The sequence below is a fragment of the Propithecus coquereli genome, unplaced genomic scaffold (genome assembly GCF_000956105.1).
Source record: "Propithecus coquereli isolate 6110/MARCELLA unplaced genomic scaffold, Pcoq_1.0 Scaffold152, whole genome shotgun sequence".
Lineage (NCBI taxonomy): Eukaryota > Metazoa > Chordata > Mammalia > Primates > Indriidae > Propithecus > Propithecus coquereli.
This window is the reverse complement of record NW_012139636.1, coordinates 36,497-52,274: the sequence shown is the minus strand read 5'-3', so window position 1 is coordinate 52,274 and position 15,778 is coordinate 36,497. Positions and strand designations below refer to the sequence as shown.

General features: G+C 44.9%; 1 protein-coding gene across 1 annotated transcript; it reads left to right on the top strand.

Moving 5' to 3' along the window:
- The first annotated feature begins 2,626 nt into the window (after positions 1 to 2,626).
- On the top strand, positions 2,627 to 10,864 carry CALM1 (calmodulin 1 (phosphorylase kinase, delta)). Its single transcript, XM_012640409.1, has 6 exons — positions 2,627 to 2,884; positions 5,672 to 5,702; positions 6,885 to 7,028; positions 9,140 to 9,246; positions 9,658 to 9,793; positions 9,953 to 10,864. Exons 1-6 carry the CDS (start codon positions 2,882 to 2,884, stop codon positions 9,979 to 9,981), a joined length of 450 nt encoding a protein of 149 aa, XP_012495863.1. The 5' UTR covers positions 2,627 to 2,881; the 3' UTR covers positions 9,982 to 10,864.
- The last annotated feature ends 4,914 nt before the right edge of the window (positions 10,865 to 15,778 follow it).

Here is a 15,778-nt window from a genome sequence, read left to right as displayed (position 1 = left end):
ACTAATAAATAATCTAATATTAGAGCCCCTGAGCGAGGGCTCCAGCTCTATTTTATGCCCATCACTGACTCACAATAAGATCTTGGGCAAGTCACTTGACCTTCTTACATTTCAGCGTGTCAAACTGTGAAAAGCACGTCCATAAAATTGTGTAAAGCATGACCTCATTATAAACCCAATGGACTTGAAAGCTAATTTATGCTTTGGTACACTAATGAATCACCAAAAGAGAACTCCAGTTTGTAAAATAGGAAGAATCAGAAAAATAAATTTTACTGTAAGTAAAATGATTCTGAAATGTACAGTTTTTAGCCAATAAAGTCACAAAAAAGTTTCAAAGTATTTCGTTCAGGTGAAATAAGGTTAAATGACAATGAAAAAAATATTATTTTAGAGAATGCCTGGCTTTCAAAACCATAGATTGTAGCCACTTAACCAAAATAATTATAAGGAATGGAAGACTATTAGATAGTAGTAGATCTTTAATAATAAAATTCATTTCATTTCTAGGCCATTTCTTTTTTTTTTTTTTTTTTTGAGACAGAGTCTCACTGTGTTGGCCGGGCTAGAGTGCCATGGCGTCAGCCTAGCTCACAGCAACCTCAAACTCCTGGGCTCAAGCGATCCTTCTGCCTCAGCCTCCCGAGTAGCTGGGACTACAGGCATGTCCCTGCCCGGCTAATTTTTTGTATATATTTTAAGTTGTCTGATTAATTTCTTTCTATTTTTAGTAGAGACGGGGTCTCGCTCTTGCTCAGGCTGGTCTCGAACTCCTGAGCTCAAACAATCCACCCGCCTTGGCCTCCCAGAGTGCTAGGATTACAGGCGTGGGCCACCGCGCCCGGCTGGCCATTTCTTACTTATACAACTCATGTCATGTTTTAAAATGTATTTCACTAACATTATATGAAAAACCTGACAGAATATCCCTTAGTAAAGAAGCAATTTTAGTAACGAGTCTGGCCGTTTAGACTTGTAACTCGGATTATTGAATATTCTTTAAAATTATTTTGTATTAGTCCCTTTTACTCTATTTCCTTATTTCCAGCTCTCCCATTAATATATATACTTTATTCCCACTTAGGTTTTCCCCTATGGGCCCAGGAATATTATTTTGGGGGGGGTGGGGATGGGAGTTAGATTTCTCAAGTGAATAATGTCTGTCTAATCTGCAGAGGAAAGGCAGCACCATTCCCTGGCTGGCTACTGCAGCCTCTCTTTAAATTAAACAGCAGGTTCACCCTTTCTGCGGCATTCCAGAAAGAACGTCAGTGAGAACAGCTCCACAGATGCTGACATCTCGTCTGAGGTTATCCCAAGAAGTCCTGTGGCATTTGCAATATGCCTGAACATTTCCCATTCTTTTAAAACATCTTTCTGCAGTCTTTTGTCAAAGCCAGAAACAAACATAAACAAGCAATGCCCTTTCTAGCAGAGCAAGTTAATCACACACTTTGTCATATTCTCTGAAAGAGTAAGCAAATGATAACCTGCAACTGTTGCCCCAGGCCTGTAAACAAAAGATCAAATTCTGTGTTCTACTTTGGCAAGAAAAGAAACTGCAGCATTTTCTCAGGATTTTTACAAGTCCTGGGCTTCAAATTAATGATTGAAATTGTTCTTTTTCGAGTTTACAGAAAAATGGAATAAATTAGTAAACTTAAAAGATTAAAATATTCCTTAAAAAGGAATATAATCAAGAGTATAAATTAAAATACAATCTAGCTCCATAGTAGAGGCAATCGGCTGTGTGTTCCACCTGTAGTCTAGGGGATTCTAAGTATCTTTTTCTTTCTTTGTTTTTATGGATTTATGAATGAAGATTCTGACTCCTCTCAGAACCAGGAAAATTACAAAAAATTTAGAGCATGGGTTTTAAGGTCTATAGAAGCTGCACAGGTACATTAATTTTAGTAAGGTTGGAGCCAGGATGAATAGTATTTTCCACAGCAAAAGAAAACAAAACAGTAGGGGAGAAATACTCAGGCATCCTAAAAAATATTCAGTGGAAACATAAAAACATTAAAGTAAGACTGGTTGAGCACAGGAGCATGATACAGATTTAGCAATAAATATAATTTGCCTCAGATATTGATCCAAAATTTGAAAAGCAAAACATCGGACCGATTTCTTCCACGAGGACAACTACCTCGTCCTCTGCGGACCCCTCTCCTCGGCAGCTGAAGGTGTGCAGTCAATTCCTCTGCCTCCACCTCCCCGCGGCCCCCCCCCAGCCCCAGGACCTCCCGCAGCTTCCCAAACTGGAAGTGGCCGCTGAAGACCCCAAGGGCGAGGGACAAGCGGGACCCGGCAGCCCCACGGGAGCCGCAGGAGATGTGGAGGTGGGAGGGTCACACAGGCGGGGTGAGGGGTCGACGGCTTCCAACGCCCAGGCCGCCCCCCAGGTCGCGCTATGCGGGCGCTCTGTCCTCGCGGGGGCCCGAGGTGGGCGTCTCCACAGGACTCCTACCCGCACCTGCCGGGAGACCGCGCACCCCCCTCGAACCCCTCCAGCACTGCCCCCCAGCAGGCGCAGCCGCGAGGGCGCGCAGCCGGCAGCGGGAGGCGGGGCAGGCCGGGGGCGGGGCCAGGCGGGCAAAGCCCGGCAGCCGCAGCGGCGCTCGGAGCGAGGCAGCCCGCCGCGGCGGAGGGATACGGCGCACCGTATATATACCGCGGGACGCAGACTCGCGCTCAGGCAGTGGTGCTGGGAGTCTCGTGGACGCGGAGCTGTTACTTGCAGCCGGGCGGCGCAGTCGGTGGCGGCGCAGCGCACAGCGAGCGTTAGCAGCAGCAACCGCGGAGGCAGCCCCGCCGTCACAGCCCCTGCGCTGGTGCACCCGCTCTCGCTCCCTGTGCTCTTCCTCCCTTCGCTCGCACCATGGTAGGTCGGGAGTGGCAAACGCCGGCAGAGCTGCCTCCCAAGATTTCCTCCCAGATTTTTAGTTCAGTCTTTTTTGGGGGGGTGGGGGGAGGGGGTTTCTTCTCTGGGTGTTACGCAGCAGCTGCGGTTAAGAAGGATGCACTTTGGATTTGCATCTCAGTTTTCTCTGCCAGGGATCCTCATTTAAATTTTGGTCCTCTTTGGAGCCGGACTTGGCTGCGGGCCGTCCACAGGCAGCAGCCCCGGCCGCAGCTGCACCGGGGCCTTCCGCACCCCCCCCAGCCCCGCACCCACTGCATCCAGCGCGCCGCACCCGGGCCGCCTGCAGCGCTGCGCTTCGCCGGGAGCCGGGCGGGGCCGGGCACTAGACAACTCCCCCACCCCCACTTCTTCCTGGGCACGAAGGTGGCAGGTCGGGCGGGCTGCGGAGAATGAATGGGCCGAAGTGAGCCGGTGGCGCACATTGCTCCGGGCCGGGAGTGGGGGGCGCCGTCGCCGTCCGCGCCACCCCCCCACCCTGCCGAGGGTGCTGGGCTGCCTCCCTCTGCCGTTGTCCCCTCCTTCCTCCCGGGGGGCGCGGCGCGGCGCAGGCGTGGGCTGGGAAGGAAGGAGCCGGGGAAGGGTGGGGTGGGGGCAGGAAGGCGAGGGGTGGGGGGCGGAGAGGGCGGAAGCGGCGAGCCGGCCGCCCTGCGTCCGGGCGGGGCCCCGTGGTGTGGCCGGGCTCGTGTCTCCCTGTCTCTGCGTCCCTGCGGCCCCCACCCGGTGCCGCGGCAAAGGCGGGCGTGAGCCTCTGTACACCAGGAGGCCCCTTCCCGCGGGAGGCGCTCGGCTCGCGCTAATTGGGGCGGAGGGGGCGGGGGAGGAGGGAGCTGGCGCGCGGCTCGGTTTCCATTAGAGACGCAAAGTTTCTGCTCCGGGAGGAGGCGGCGGCGCGGCGGGCTCGCCGCCTGGGGGAGCAGAAACGGGTGGGAGGTGCGGTGCGGCCTTGGCCTCGGCCCTGGGGCGGGGGATGGGAGTGGGGGTCTCCCGGCCGAGGAGGGGCGGCGTCCCCACCGCGCCTGCCCTGGGGCTCGCACCCCTGCCCGGCCCCTCGCCCGGCGGTGCCCCTCTCCGCGCCACTTCTCAGTCCGCAGGGAGATGCCCTCCACGTTTCCGCTTTCTCTGCAGCGTCTAGATTGCCAGATGCGACTGTGCGCCTGGCTGGGTGTGTTTTCCACGGCCCCTTCCTCCCTCGGCGGGCAGGGCTGACATCACCGACAGCGTTTTCTGGTTTGGCGGGGTGGGGAGTTGGCTCCCGGCCGGGCTCCGGAACACCTTTTTCCCCAAGGCCAGCGCAATTTGGGAGAGGAAGGTGGATGCTCCTGGTGACCCCTCTAGCGCGAGAGTTTTGCAGCAAGGTGGGACTGTTCTCACTTGCGATGTGTGGCAGAGCTTCCTGTTGTACAAGATAGACGTTGCCCTGGCATTACATAAATCTTAGCGTCTCCATTTCATTTTCAGAAAACTAATTTTTAGGGACTGGGGTAGAAAGGAAGGAACAGTCACAATTTGTAAAAACAAGTTTTCCTCCAAAAATCAATATATCGGAACGCAGTTCCTACTGTAAAAGTTTCCACTTAAGAGAATAAACTTAACGCCATCAGTTTTCTATTAGGACTTATTTTGTAGCTGGCTTCATAAGGGATCCCTTCATTAAAATAAAAATACATAGTAGCTCTCCCTGAGATCTCAAATTCCCCTGGCTGGAGGCACATGTTCAGGGTGGTGGAGACCAAATAATGCAAGTGAGAATTACCTTCATGGCCATTACCACCTGGAGTAAAGTGTGTTTATTATGAGCAGCTCTTATGTCATTCTTAAGATGGGTAGGGTGAATAGTCTCCAGCGAATTTAATAGTTACTTCTTTTTACCTGAAAAGAGAGGGTATGTGTATATATATATATATATAGAGAGAGAGAGTCTTGTAATTATTGTGCAGTTTTCTTTGTATTTAATTTTTGCAGTTTTGTAACACCTCATTTGTAAGATGGTTCCATTTTTTTTCCCGGCTTCTGAATCAGGATAATTTGACCAAGGCCATTAGCCATTGTAAATGGTAGGCTTTTAACAAATAACTGCCTCATTTAAAGGATTGGAAAGCATTTATTTCATGGAAATGAAGTTGGTGGGGTAACGCATTGCTGTATATTTGTCTTTTCCACTTAATTGTTTCTCATAAAATGGATATAAAAGCCTGTTAATCCAACCCAATGCCATTATGTAATGCCAGTTGGGAGATTTCTGAGGGCCTGAAGCAATGCGCAAGGTGTGCTAAAAGCCTGCCTCTGGACAGGATCCTGATCCTGGCTGTGGTGGCAGTGGTGTTGGGCTGGATCCCTTCTTGGATAGAAGCGGGCACTGCGGTGTCCGTGGTGCAGTAGATGGCGCTCTTCTTTCTTAGAGCTCGCTGCTGCTGCGGTTGGACTGGGGGCCTTTTGCCACTAGAGGTGCCATTTTTCACATTATGAACTGACCCTTCTTAGGTCTCAGAGCACGCTAAGCCATAGGCCCAGAAAAGAAAAACTGGAGTGAGTAGATGTTGTCACTTCCTTGTCATCTTTTGTTAAAATAGCATAAAGAGTTCCCTTTATTGTAATTGATTTCATTAAATGACTGTGCTAACGGTTTCAAATGATTTTTTTAAGATTGATTTTTGAAAGATCACAATATTAAAAGTGTAATTGGAAAAACTATCTCAATCTCAAACTGTGGTGGATTGAATTATAACCTTTTGTTTCTTCATGTAGGCTGATCAGCTGACTGAAGAACAGATTGCTGGTAAGTTGACAACTCCAGGGAGTCCCCAGAAGGCCAGAACTAGGCACTGACTCAGTTTTGGCGACTCCTCTGTTCCCTCCCCCCTACAATTGGAGCAGTTTTCTAAGATTTTATTTTCATGAAAATGATGAGCAGAAACTTTTAGCTCAGGTGTTAATTCCTTGCCAGTATTTTGGAGATACCACGGAAGGAGTAAAACTTACACTAGAATGCCCACTTGTTACACTCTGGAGAATTTGTGCTTCACAATGTTCAAAGCTTTGTATATAATGAGATTGCACTGAGCCTGCTACTCAAAAATTAAGTTTGCTATTCCTATGCCACCGGTGGTCTTTTAGTAATCCACTGTGAAAGCTTGTGCTTCCTATCCTAAAATAAATGGGAATGAGTGAAAATGAGTGTTAGGACCGCTAATAGTTGAGAAAGGAGTTACATGAGTTTAGATTTTAGCCTTTTTTTTTTTTTTTTTTTAAGAGACGGGGTGTTGCATGTTGCCCAGGCTGGACTTGAACTCCTGGGCTCAAGTGATCCTCCCTCCTCAGCCTCCTAAATAGCTGGAACTATAGGCGTGTACTGCCAAGTCTGGCAGATTTTAGCTTTTTAAAATTTCCTGGAGGACTTGTTTTGGGACAGTTTCTCTTTATGAAACCAGGGACACTTTTGAAGTATCCTGAATGCCATGTAGAGAGAATAGGCTGGTTACCTTGGAATGTACGTTTCTAGTAACCTTTTCATGTTGCTGTGAAACGGGGTTCTTCTGGCTACAGAGATTTACAGGTGGGGACTTTAAGGGAACACATGGACCAATCTTCTCCTATCAGATTGGACTTAGGACTAATTTAGGCATGTTCAAGCTTAGCCTTCTTTAAAAATGTGAGACTGTTCCATCGTGGTGGTGACAAAGAAGAAAATTTATATTAATTAAAAAAAAATAAAGAGAAAAAATGTGAGACTATTGTAGTTTTATGGAACTGGTTACCAGGAGCAATGTTTGCTTCATGGGCTGTTGTATGAAGGCCAGTCCAACACAACTATTGTCGTTATTTCAGTAGATAAAGACCACGCTGTTTCTGATACCTTGCACAACTTGGACAGCTTGCTTTTGGCAAGCCTCAGGCAAGTGTGTATTGTGGCTGGGTTGGATAAAGACATTCATTCTAAAGGGTAAACTTTTGTTTTTAGAATTCAAGGAAGCTTTCTCCCTATTCGATAAAGATGGCGACGGCACCATCACAACAAAGGAACTTGGAACTGTCATGAGGTCACTGGGTCAGAACCCAACAGAAGCTGAATTGCAGGATATGATCAATGAAGTGGATGCTGATGGTAAGGGCTTTAGAACCATGAATGAGTGCCACTGTTGTGTAATTCAAGTTCAGACATGTTACAGGATTATCTTTCGGGTCCCCAGAGCAAAGCAAGTGTGCAAAGATCTCTTTTGTGGTTGCCTTATGGCCATTGACAATTAAAATAGAAGATTATGGGCCTGCCGTCCCCCTGCTCACTGTTAGAGCATTTCCTGGATCAGATCACTGTATTGTTCTTTTCTGCTTGCCATGACCTAGGGCTCAACTCATTTATCAATTGGCCCATGAGTCTGCAGTGAGTCTTCAAAAGGGATTAAAATTAAATAGCCATAGAATTTGCTTTTTAAAAAGCTTATTATCTCTTTTGGAGGAGGAAAAACCCCCAAATGAGGTGAGTGAAGAGCAGTCTTAGAAGCTACTATAGAACTGAGTAGAGTGTGAGCTGTAGTTTGCTGAATAGGATCATGTGAGGCTTGGAGGTGGGGTGCACGATGACTGTCAGGCATAGACCTACAAAACCTAACAGAAGGGGAAGCTATATAAGGTGCAGAGGAAGTAGCAGCAACCCCTCCCCCACCACCCCCTGTAGCGGTTTGTCATCCATTCCTCTAGACTCTATAGCAGTGGACAACAGTCCTCTGGTTGCTCATTTCCATTAGTAAACGGTTTTGAAGCACCCCCCCCCCAAAACCATGTATTTTTGTAAATCATATATATGCACTAATGTACTATGTAACATTATAGAACATGACTTTAAAAGATGAGCGAAGAATAAATAATTTGAATCTAGACTTTCTGGATGATTGACTTGATGGTAGCTATCTTAAAAATACGGTACCATAGGGTGATATAGTTAGAATTACACTTGTCTGGTCTTAGACATTTAGAAGCAGGGCTTTCATTGGAGTTACTTCTAAAGATTGTTTCCACTCTTAATATTGTTTTGGAAAAAAGGATTGTCTATGTTTTTCTGAAGTTTGCTAAGATGATCAGCTATCTGGGAACATGGGGTGGCTCCCTCTTATTTTGTGCAAGTCCTGGAAAATTGGGCTTGGGGATGGAGGAAGTGTATTAGGTTCTTAGACTGTAAGGAGGGACTGGGAGAAATTGTGCCGGGCCCACAGAATCCTGTATTTGCACTGAGTACATATGGTGATATCAGCCTAAAGACATCTTCTCTGCACGGTTGTAAGACAGTACTTCAAATGATTTATTTTGTCTTGCATGAATATCAGTAACACCTTAAAATTTTGGAGGCAAAAAAAGATTTGAGGGGATCTGTGAATTATTTTGTTTTAAAGGTACCGGTGAAAATGAGTGACTTACGGGTTTTTTCCTAATTTTAATCTGGAGGCTTATCTTTGGGGATATTCATCTATCTCTTAGTTTTAGAAGAGTGTTTAGAATACTGGCCACAGAATGAATTCTTCTGACACGGTTGCCTAAATGTTAATGGTCTGAGCTGTGAAAATGCTTCTAAGCTTTTCTTTTAATGGGAAATAATGATACTGAGTTGGGGGAGAAAATGATTAGGTGACTTTCCGTCATAAAGTGGCCACGAAATGTCCCTAAAGAATACTTTCTAGGACTTTATGGCCCATGGTATAAGAAAGTCAATTTTCTCCCCTCTCATAATCTTTCTCCCCTGGAACATTTTGTACTCTTAACCTAAAGCCCAATTCTAGGCCACCTTTACAGTACCAACGTCACTAGCCAAGGCAGAGCTAGACCTTGTAATCTCCCTAACGGAGGGGAAGGCAGTCTTGGGTGCTTTCTTTCTTTGGGGGTGGAAAGATTCGGCCTACGGCGGTGTGTGCTGTTTTTCTTAAACTGTACAGCCCGCTGTGACCCTTCGGTGCTCATGAACCCAGATGCGCAGTTTCCTTTGTTATCATTAAATGCTATCCTGGGCACTGGTTATTAGTTTGAATGACATCAAATTGTTCTGTACAGTATTTGAACATTTTAGACCTACCATTTCTAAAACTATTTATTGAACCTAATAAAATAGTTTGCCACCTTGTCCTAGCAAGTGCTTGCCATTCTCTAGAGTGGTTGTAAAATTCTTAATTGCAGAGCGACATTAATAGATTGATTATTTTACGTGAGCTTTTTGTTCTTTGATTTGAGGTAATGGCACCATTGACTTCCCAGAATTTTTGACTATGATGGCTAGAAAAATGAAAGATACAGATAGCGAAGAAGAAATCCGTGAGGCGTTCCGAGTCTTTGACAAGGTAATCCTGCATCTTCATAGCAGATGGTACTTAAGTATGGCTTTTTTTTTTGCTATCACTTCTAAAAAGCTGTAATAATCTGTTATAGATATAATACATACCCTAACTGCCTGAGCCTTTGATCTCACTTTGAAATATCCTGACTTACTGTAGTAACCTTATCAGGCGAGGGTAAACATAATAGGAATTTTGAACCGAGTTTCCTGATTGAGACTTTAACTTCTGTTAGCTTTTGAAAATCCCCGATGTTTTCTGCATTAGCTGATTGCGTGTATTTAGTAGGCAGAGGTGGGAACTAGAGATCAGAATCGTTGATGCGAGCAGTCAGCAGTAACTTGAGAGGACACATATGTGAAAGACCTCCTTGCCCGCACACAACTACTGTCATTAACCATTGCTGAATGTTCACAGGATGGCAATGGTTACATCAGCGCAGCAGAACTACGTCATGTCATGACAAACTTAGGAGAAAAACTAACAGATGAAGAAGTAGATGAAATGATCAGAGAAGCAGATATTGATGGAGACGGACAAGTCAACTATGAAGGTAAAACACTAAATTTCCTTAGCTTAGTTTTTAACCGTCTAACCTTTAGGATCTGTAAGCAAGTTAGGCATTGGTTTTATTTTATGCACAGTAGAGATGTTGTGTTCATTAAAGCTGCTTTTAAAGATAACCGAAAGTTATGATTATTTGTCTTTTCAGAATTCGTACAGATGATGACTGCAAAATGAAGACCTACTTTCAACTCCTTTTTCCCCCCTCTAGAAGAATCAAATTGAATCTTTTACTTACCTCTTGCAAAAAAAGAAAAAAGTTCATTTATTCATTCTGTTTCTATATAGCAAAACTGAATGTCAAAAGTACCTTCTGTCCACACACACAAAATCTGCATGTATTGGTTGGTGGTCCTGTCCCCTAAAGATCAAGCTACACATCAGTTTTACAATATAAATACTTGTACTACCTTAATGATAAGGACTCCTTAAAGTTCCATTTGCTAATGATTAATACACTGTTTGGGCTGGCCAGTTTTTCATGCATGCAGCTTGATGATTGAGCACAGTCAGGCATTTGTATTAAAAATGAAAAATGAAAAAACAAATTCAAAACCTATTCAAATGGGTTCTAGTTCAATTTGTTTAGTATAAATTGTCATAGCTGGTTTACTGAAAACAGACACATTTAAAATTGGTTTACCTCAGGATGATGTGCATAAAAACGAGTGAAGGATAAACTGTTGAGACGTGGCCCCACTGGTAGGATGGTCCTCCTGTACTTCTGTGTGCTCCGACCCGTGGTGATGGTGACACACCCTGGTGGCATGCCTGAGTATGTTGGTTTAGCGTTGTCTGCATGGTACTGGAGTGAAATGGGTGTTAGGCTGTCACTGTTCACACAAATTTTTAATAAGAAACCTTTACCAAGGGAGCATCTTTGGACTCTCTGTTTTTAAACCTTCTGAACCATGACTTGGAGTCGGCAGAGTAGGCTGTGGCTGTGGACCTCAGCACAACCGTCAACATTGCTGTTCAAGAAATTACAATTTATGTCCATTCCAAGTTGTAAATGCTAGTTTTATTTTTTTTTTTTTCCAATAAAGACCATTAACTTAAAGTGGTGTTAAATGCTTTGTAAAGCTAAGATCTAAACGGGGACAAGGCAGTTGGAGGGGAGGCCAGTGTACATATAAATGCCCTCAGCCCAGCATTGATTTTCCCTCCCTCCCAAGATCCCAGCACCAACCTCTGAGCCTAAGACCTTGCCTAAAAACAAGCAGATACCGATTGCTTCATCGTATTTACGGACTTTAGGTCTAGTTGCATTTTCATGGGGGGAGGGGGGAAGTGAATCATGGTAACTTTTAATGATCTATTCAGGCGGTAGAGCTCTTAATGAAGGAAAAAACCCACTTTCTCTCAAGCATGTATTTAGAGGTTCTTCTCAATTGTGCTGCTGATAACCTGTTTTATGTAACTACTTGAGACCATCTGTGCAAGAGACATGATTTAGTGTGTCTGTAATTCACTCCTTGCTGTGTGTGGTAGAAGCGGTAGTCACTTTTCTAAGCCAGTCTTCATGCCTAAAGGACACTACCAGTCACCTTTGATTCACGACTTAATTTACAATTATATTTAACTTTAGCTTCTTTTTTTTTTTTCAAGTTGACTTGACTTTGCTTTTCTCCCCTAAGTAGAACTAATGCTAGCCTCCGGCTTGAAAGTAAAACTCCAGCCCAGAGTGAATTTTGTGTCTAATTATAAACCTGTAACCGAAACTCAGTCATGCTGGTACTGGTCTTTACATTGGGATTGGTCTGTTTAAAAAGCCCTCTTAAAAGCATATTGCATTTAATGCAGAGCTCTTTGAAATGAAGGCTGGATGTACATTTTTCAGGGTGTTAACTGGTTGTATCTTATTAGCAAAGAGATTTGGGTTTTTAGTGTTTGTGTGGGTGGTTTTAATTTGCCAGGGAACGGTGGCAGGCTGCTAGCAAGGCAGTGAGAAGCTCTTGGCAGCCAAATGGGTGCATTCAGGGCTGATTTATAGAGACCCTTGGCTTCTCCCTCTCCTACTCCCTGTCTTTCTGGCATTTTGTAGCTTATTAGATTTTCTGCCAGAGGGATGGGTCAGAGCAGTGGAGAGGAGACACCGTCCATGTGCTTCTGCTACTGGTCCTTGGTCTGGGTGGTTGGTAGAAGAGACGTTGACACCGTGAACCCTAAGGGGTGGCTCTCGGAATTCCCTAATACTGAAAGGAACACCTAAAGATACCTTAGGGTTTCTCTTCTAGTGAGGTAGGGAATACTGGAGGTTCTTGCTTTGAGTAAGATTATGTTCTGGATGTTTCTTGTAAGGGGGTCAGATAGTGTGATTTTTTGACCCATTGTCAGGCCTGTGGTCGATGACCTGGTAGTTTCAAAAGGGGGTCAGGAGTGGGGTGATTTGACTTGTTTTTAAAACAGCCTTCTGTCTTACCCTTTTCGTAAGTCTCTAGAAGCTGGGCGGACTCCATTTTAGCGGTCCCACAGACTACCCTAAAAGACTACCTTTGAAACAGGGTTCTTGTACGGCCAGGATCCTGTGTGGGAACCGGAAGCCCTATCCCCCGGGAATGCTGAGTTCCGGTTTGGAGCATAGGTGAGGCAGAGCCCACTGTAGCCTTCCTCCCCCTCAGTGTTTGGGGGGATGACCAACCCCAGGGTTGAGTGTTAGCAGTCTGCCTGAGTTTGTGAGAGCAAATAGCTGGGTGTTGCGGCAGTACTCTCGAAGTTGGTTAGCACCTTCCTGTAAACTCTTGCCCCTACTTCTAACTACTCTATAAATATATACATATATTTATATATAAAGTGATTAGTTTAACTGGCAACCCGCTTTAGCCTGAGACTTGCCATAAGAAACTGCTAAGTACTTGGCAAACCCTTTCATAGTTTTGTTCTCCATCTGTTTGGGGTAGGTGTTGAGCAAGGCAAACGGATCTCGATACTTCGGATGGGCTTTTGACGCACTGTTGCCAAGGAAGGCTTTTTCTGATTTTTTGACAAACGAGTTTTTGCACACTTTCATTGGTGTCTTTCGGCAACTTAACACACATTGAAAATGAGCTATTGTACATATTTTTATATTCTCTTTATAAATGCATGTCTGATTGTATGTGTAACAATATTGTAATGAATGGCTGTCCGGTAGGCCTAGCACTGCTGCGCCACGTCGGAGGAATAGCTTACCATTAGCCCTCAGCACACTGGGAACTTCTTCCTGAACAAAGAATGTAAATTTGGTCAAGTCTACTCTTCATTCAATTATTTTAAACGTTTGAATTATTTATTGTATATCCTAAATATATTTATCCTTTGGCAGTTACTAGATTTCCACTAATGTGTCTTAATCTAGCCCTCCAGCTGGCAGTTACTGTTTTTTTTTTAATCCCTTGAAGTTGTCCTGTAGGAGACAGAAATACTTTGCTGTCTGTATCCCTTGGAATAAGAAGGTAGTGGCATGGGTGGAGTGTGTGTTCTTTCTCCAAATCTATTACAATGTTCATTAAACACTTCTGTAGCAAAGATGGTGGCAGTTCCCTTGTTACTGAAGTTGCCCTTCACCATGGCTATTTGAAAAGGAAATGTATTTGAACGTTTCTGTAAATCTTGGGATAAACTGTTTGGAGATTTAACCACCTCTCTGATGGGGGACCAACTCTATGGAAATTGTAAATAAGTTTTATTTATAAACCTGGCACTGTATTCAATAAACATTTCTGCAGCCTTTCATCTCTAACTGCGAACTGTGTAGGTTTTTAGCTTGCGTAGCTTTCAATCCCTTTTGCTCTCTGACCCAGTAATATCTGCCCTCGGTTGTAATCCTGCCCGGGCTCTAGTACCGTGAGAATGAGGGGCCAGAAGTACCCTAGACACATCCCACGACCACCTTACGCTAGTTTTAAATAGTTTGGGTGTTCTAGCTGACATTTTAACCCATTCTCTTAGCCTATTAATGTATCCATGCTTGCTTTATGCAGGAAATTTACACCATAAAAAGATTAATTTCCCTTTAACCTCAATTCAAGTCTCTAGGGATTCTGTAAAGAAATACATTTTAAAAATAAGATGGGAATTTTATTTTTATTTTTTTGAGACAGTTTCACTCTGTCACGCTAGGTAGAGTGCAGTGGTGTCATCATAGCTCACTGCAGCTTCAAACTCCTGGGCTCAAGCCATCCTGCCTCAGCCTCCCAAGTAGCTGGGACTACAGAGTAGCTGCGACTACAGGTGTGGGCCATGACACCACCACTGTACCCGGCTAATATTTCTATTTTTAGTAGAGACGGGGTCTCACTGTTGCTCAGGCTGGTCTCGAACTCCTGAGCTCCAGCAACCCTCCCGCCTCGGCCTCCCAGAGTGCCAGTATTACAGGCGTGAGACATCATACCTGGCCAAGATGGGAATTTTAGATGACAGAAGCACATACGCTGGCCCATGTCAAGATCGGGACATCTGAGGAGAAGGGGTGGGATTTACTTTAATTTCAGAACTTGGCATGGAAGCCTGCCCCTTAATCAGTGCGGGCCCAGACCCTGGTTCTTAGGTTCTCTAGCAGGAAAGGTCTTCCACCCCCGTACTTCCAGAAGGATCTTTTCCAGGCTGCCTTCCCTGTTTCCTTTCCTGCTCTGCACAGAAGCGATATGGGGACCAAAAAGAAGGAACAATCTCGGGCTAAGCCCCTGGTGGCCAGGAGGCTGGAGGCATCTCTCGGGAGCATTTAAACGCTCTCTTCTCCATACAGATGCTGGAAGTACAAGGAGGAGAGCACCACCGTGGGGAGCCCTCTGCTCTGAGGCTTTTGGCCTGACTTCTAGTTTGGATTCTGTCGCTCTGCAGCCTTGGGCAGGTTTCTTGCCTTCTCTGGGCCTCAGTTTCCTCCTTGGTAAAATAAGATTATTGGGCTGGGTACCTTCGCCTGTGGCTTTCTAGGATTCTGACCAACCTGATTTGGTATCGCTTGGTGTTTAAATTGATTGAAATTGCAGCCTAAGGGGTGGTAGGCAAAATTGCGTAGGAGTGCTGTGTCTTTTAAGATGACGAATGGGATTTTTAAATTCTCAGCAGCTTCACGTTGGGGGTGGAGTGAAGGTTAAGCTTGCTATTAAGACTGTGATGTAATATTGGAACCTGGGTCAGAGAAACTGATAATTAAGCGACTTCTATTCTCCTCCCAGGACGGAAATAGGAAGCTACCACTGGGCATGTAAGAGATTCAGTCCAAGTGACAACGTCATCTGGTTTTTCAGCAGTTCTGGTTTAGAAAAACACATTTCCGATTTGAGCTGAACTTCGCCGGGAACTTGGGGGCTGGAGCACCCAGTGACTCAGGATGCCTTAGAAGGAAATAAAACATAAAGCTTTTTATAGCTTGGTGCTTCTCCTCTCCCACTGCCCTCAACCCTCTGCCAGGGAGTGGGAGGAGTTAGCTCATGCTCGAGAACTCCCCGTCAAACCCCTGAACTTGGGTTAAAAAAAGCTGCAGTTTTCTTTATAAGAATTATTTATGTTCTGTCTGTGTGTCAGCAACCTTTGGAATGAGTATGAATTGACACATTCAGATAGTCTTTCAAATGTCACATTTTAAAGTTTTATTTTCACGTCTACAAAAAGGAAAGGGAAAAGTAATTTTTTGAACATTTTATTACAACATAATCTTTTGATCTTGGCTGCATCTTATATGCTTACATGTACAATACAATTGGCTCTTAAACTAGTTTTCTTTCTCTTTTTGAGCAGTCTTCTACCCTTCAAGTTGTAGTTTATTTTTTAAGTTACTGACAAAAAGTTCATTAACAGTTTTTATGAAAGCATTCCTATTTTTGTGAAAGCATTTTTCTAATTTTAAAAGAAATGCAGGCCGGGCGCAGTGGCTCACGCCTGTAATCCTAGCTCTCTGGGAGGCCGAGGCGGGCGCATTGTTTGAGCTCAGGAGTTCGAAACCAGCCTGAGCAAGAGCGAGACCCCGTCTCTACTAAAAATAGAAAGAAAT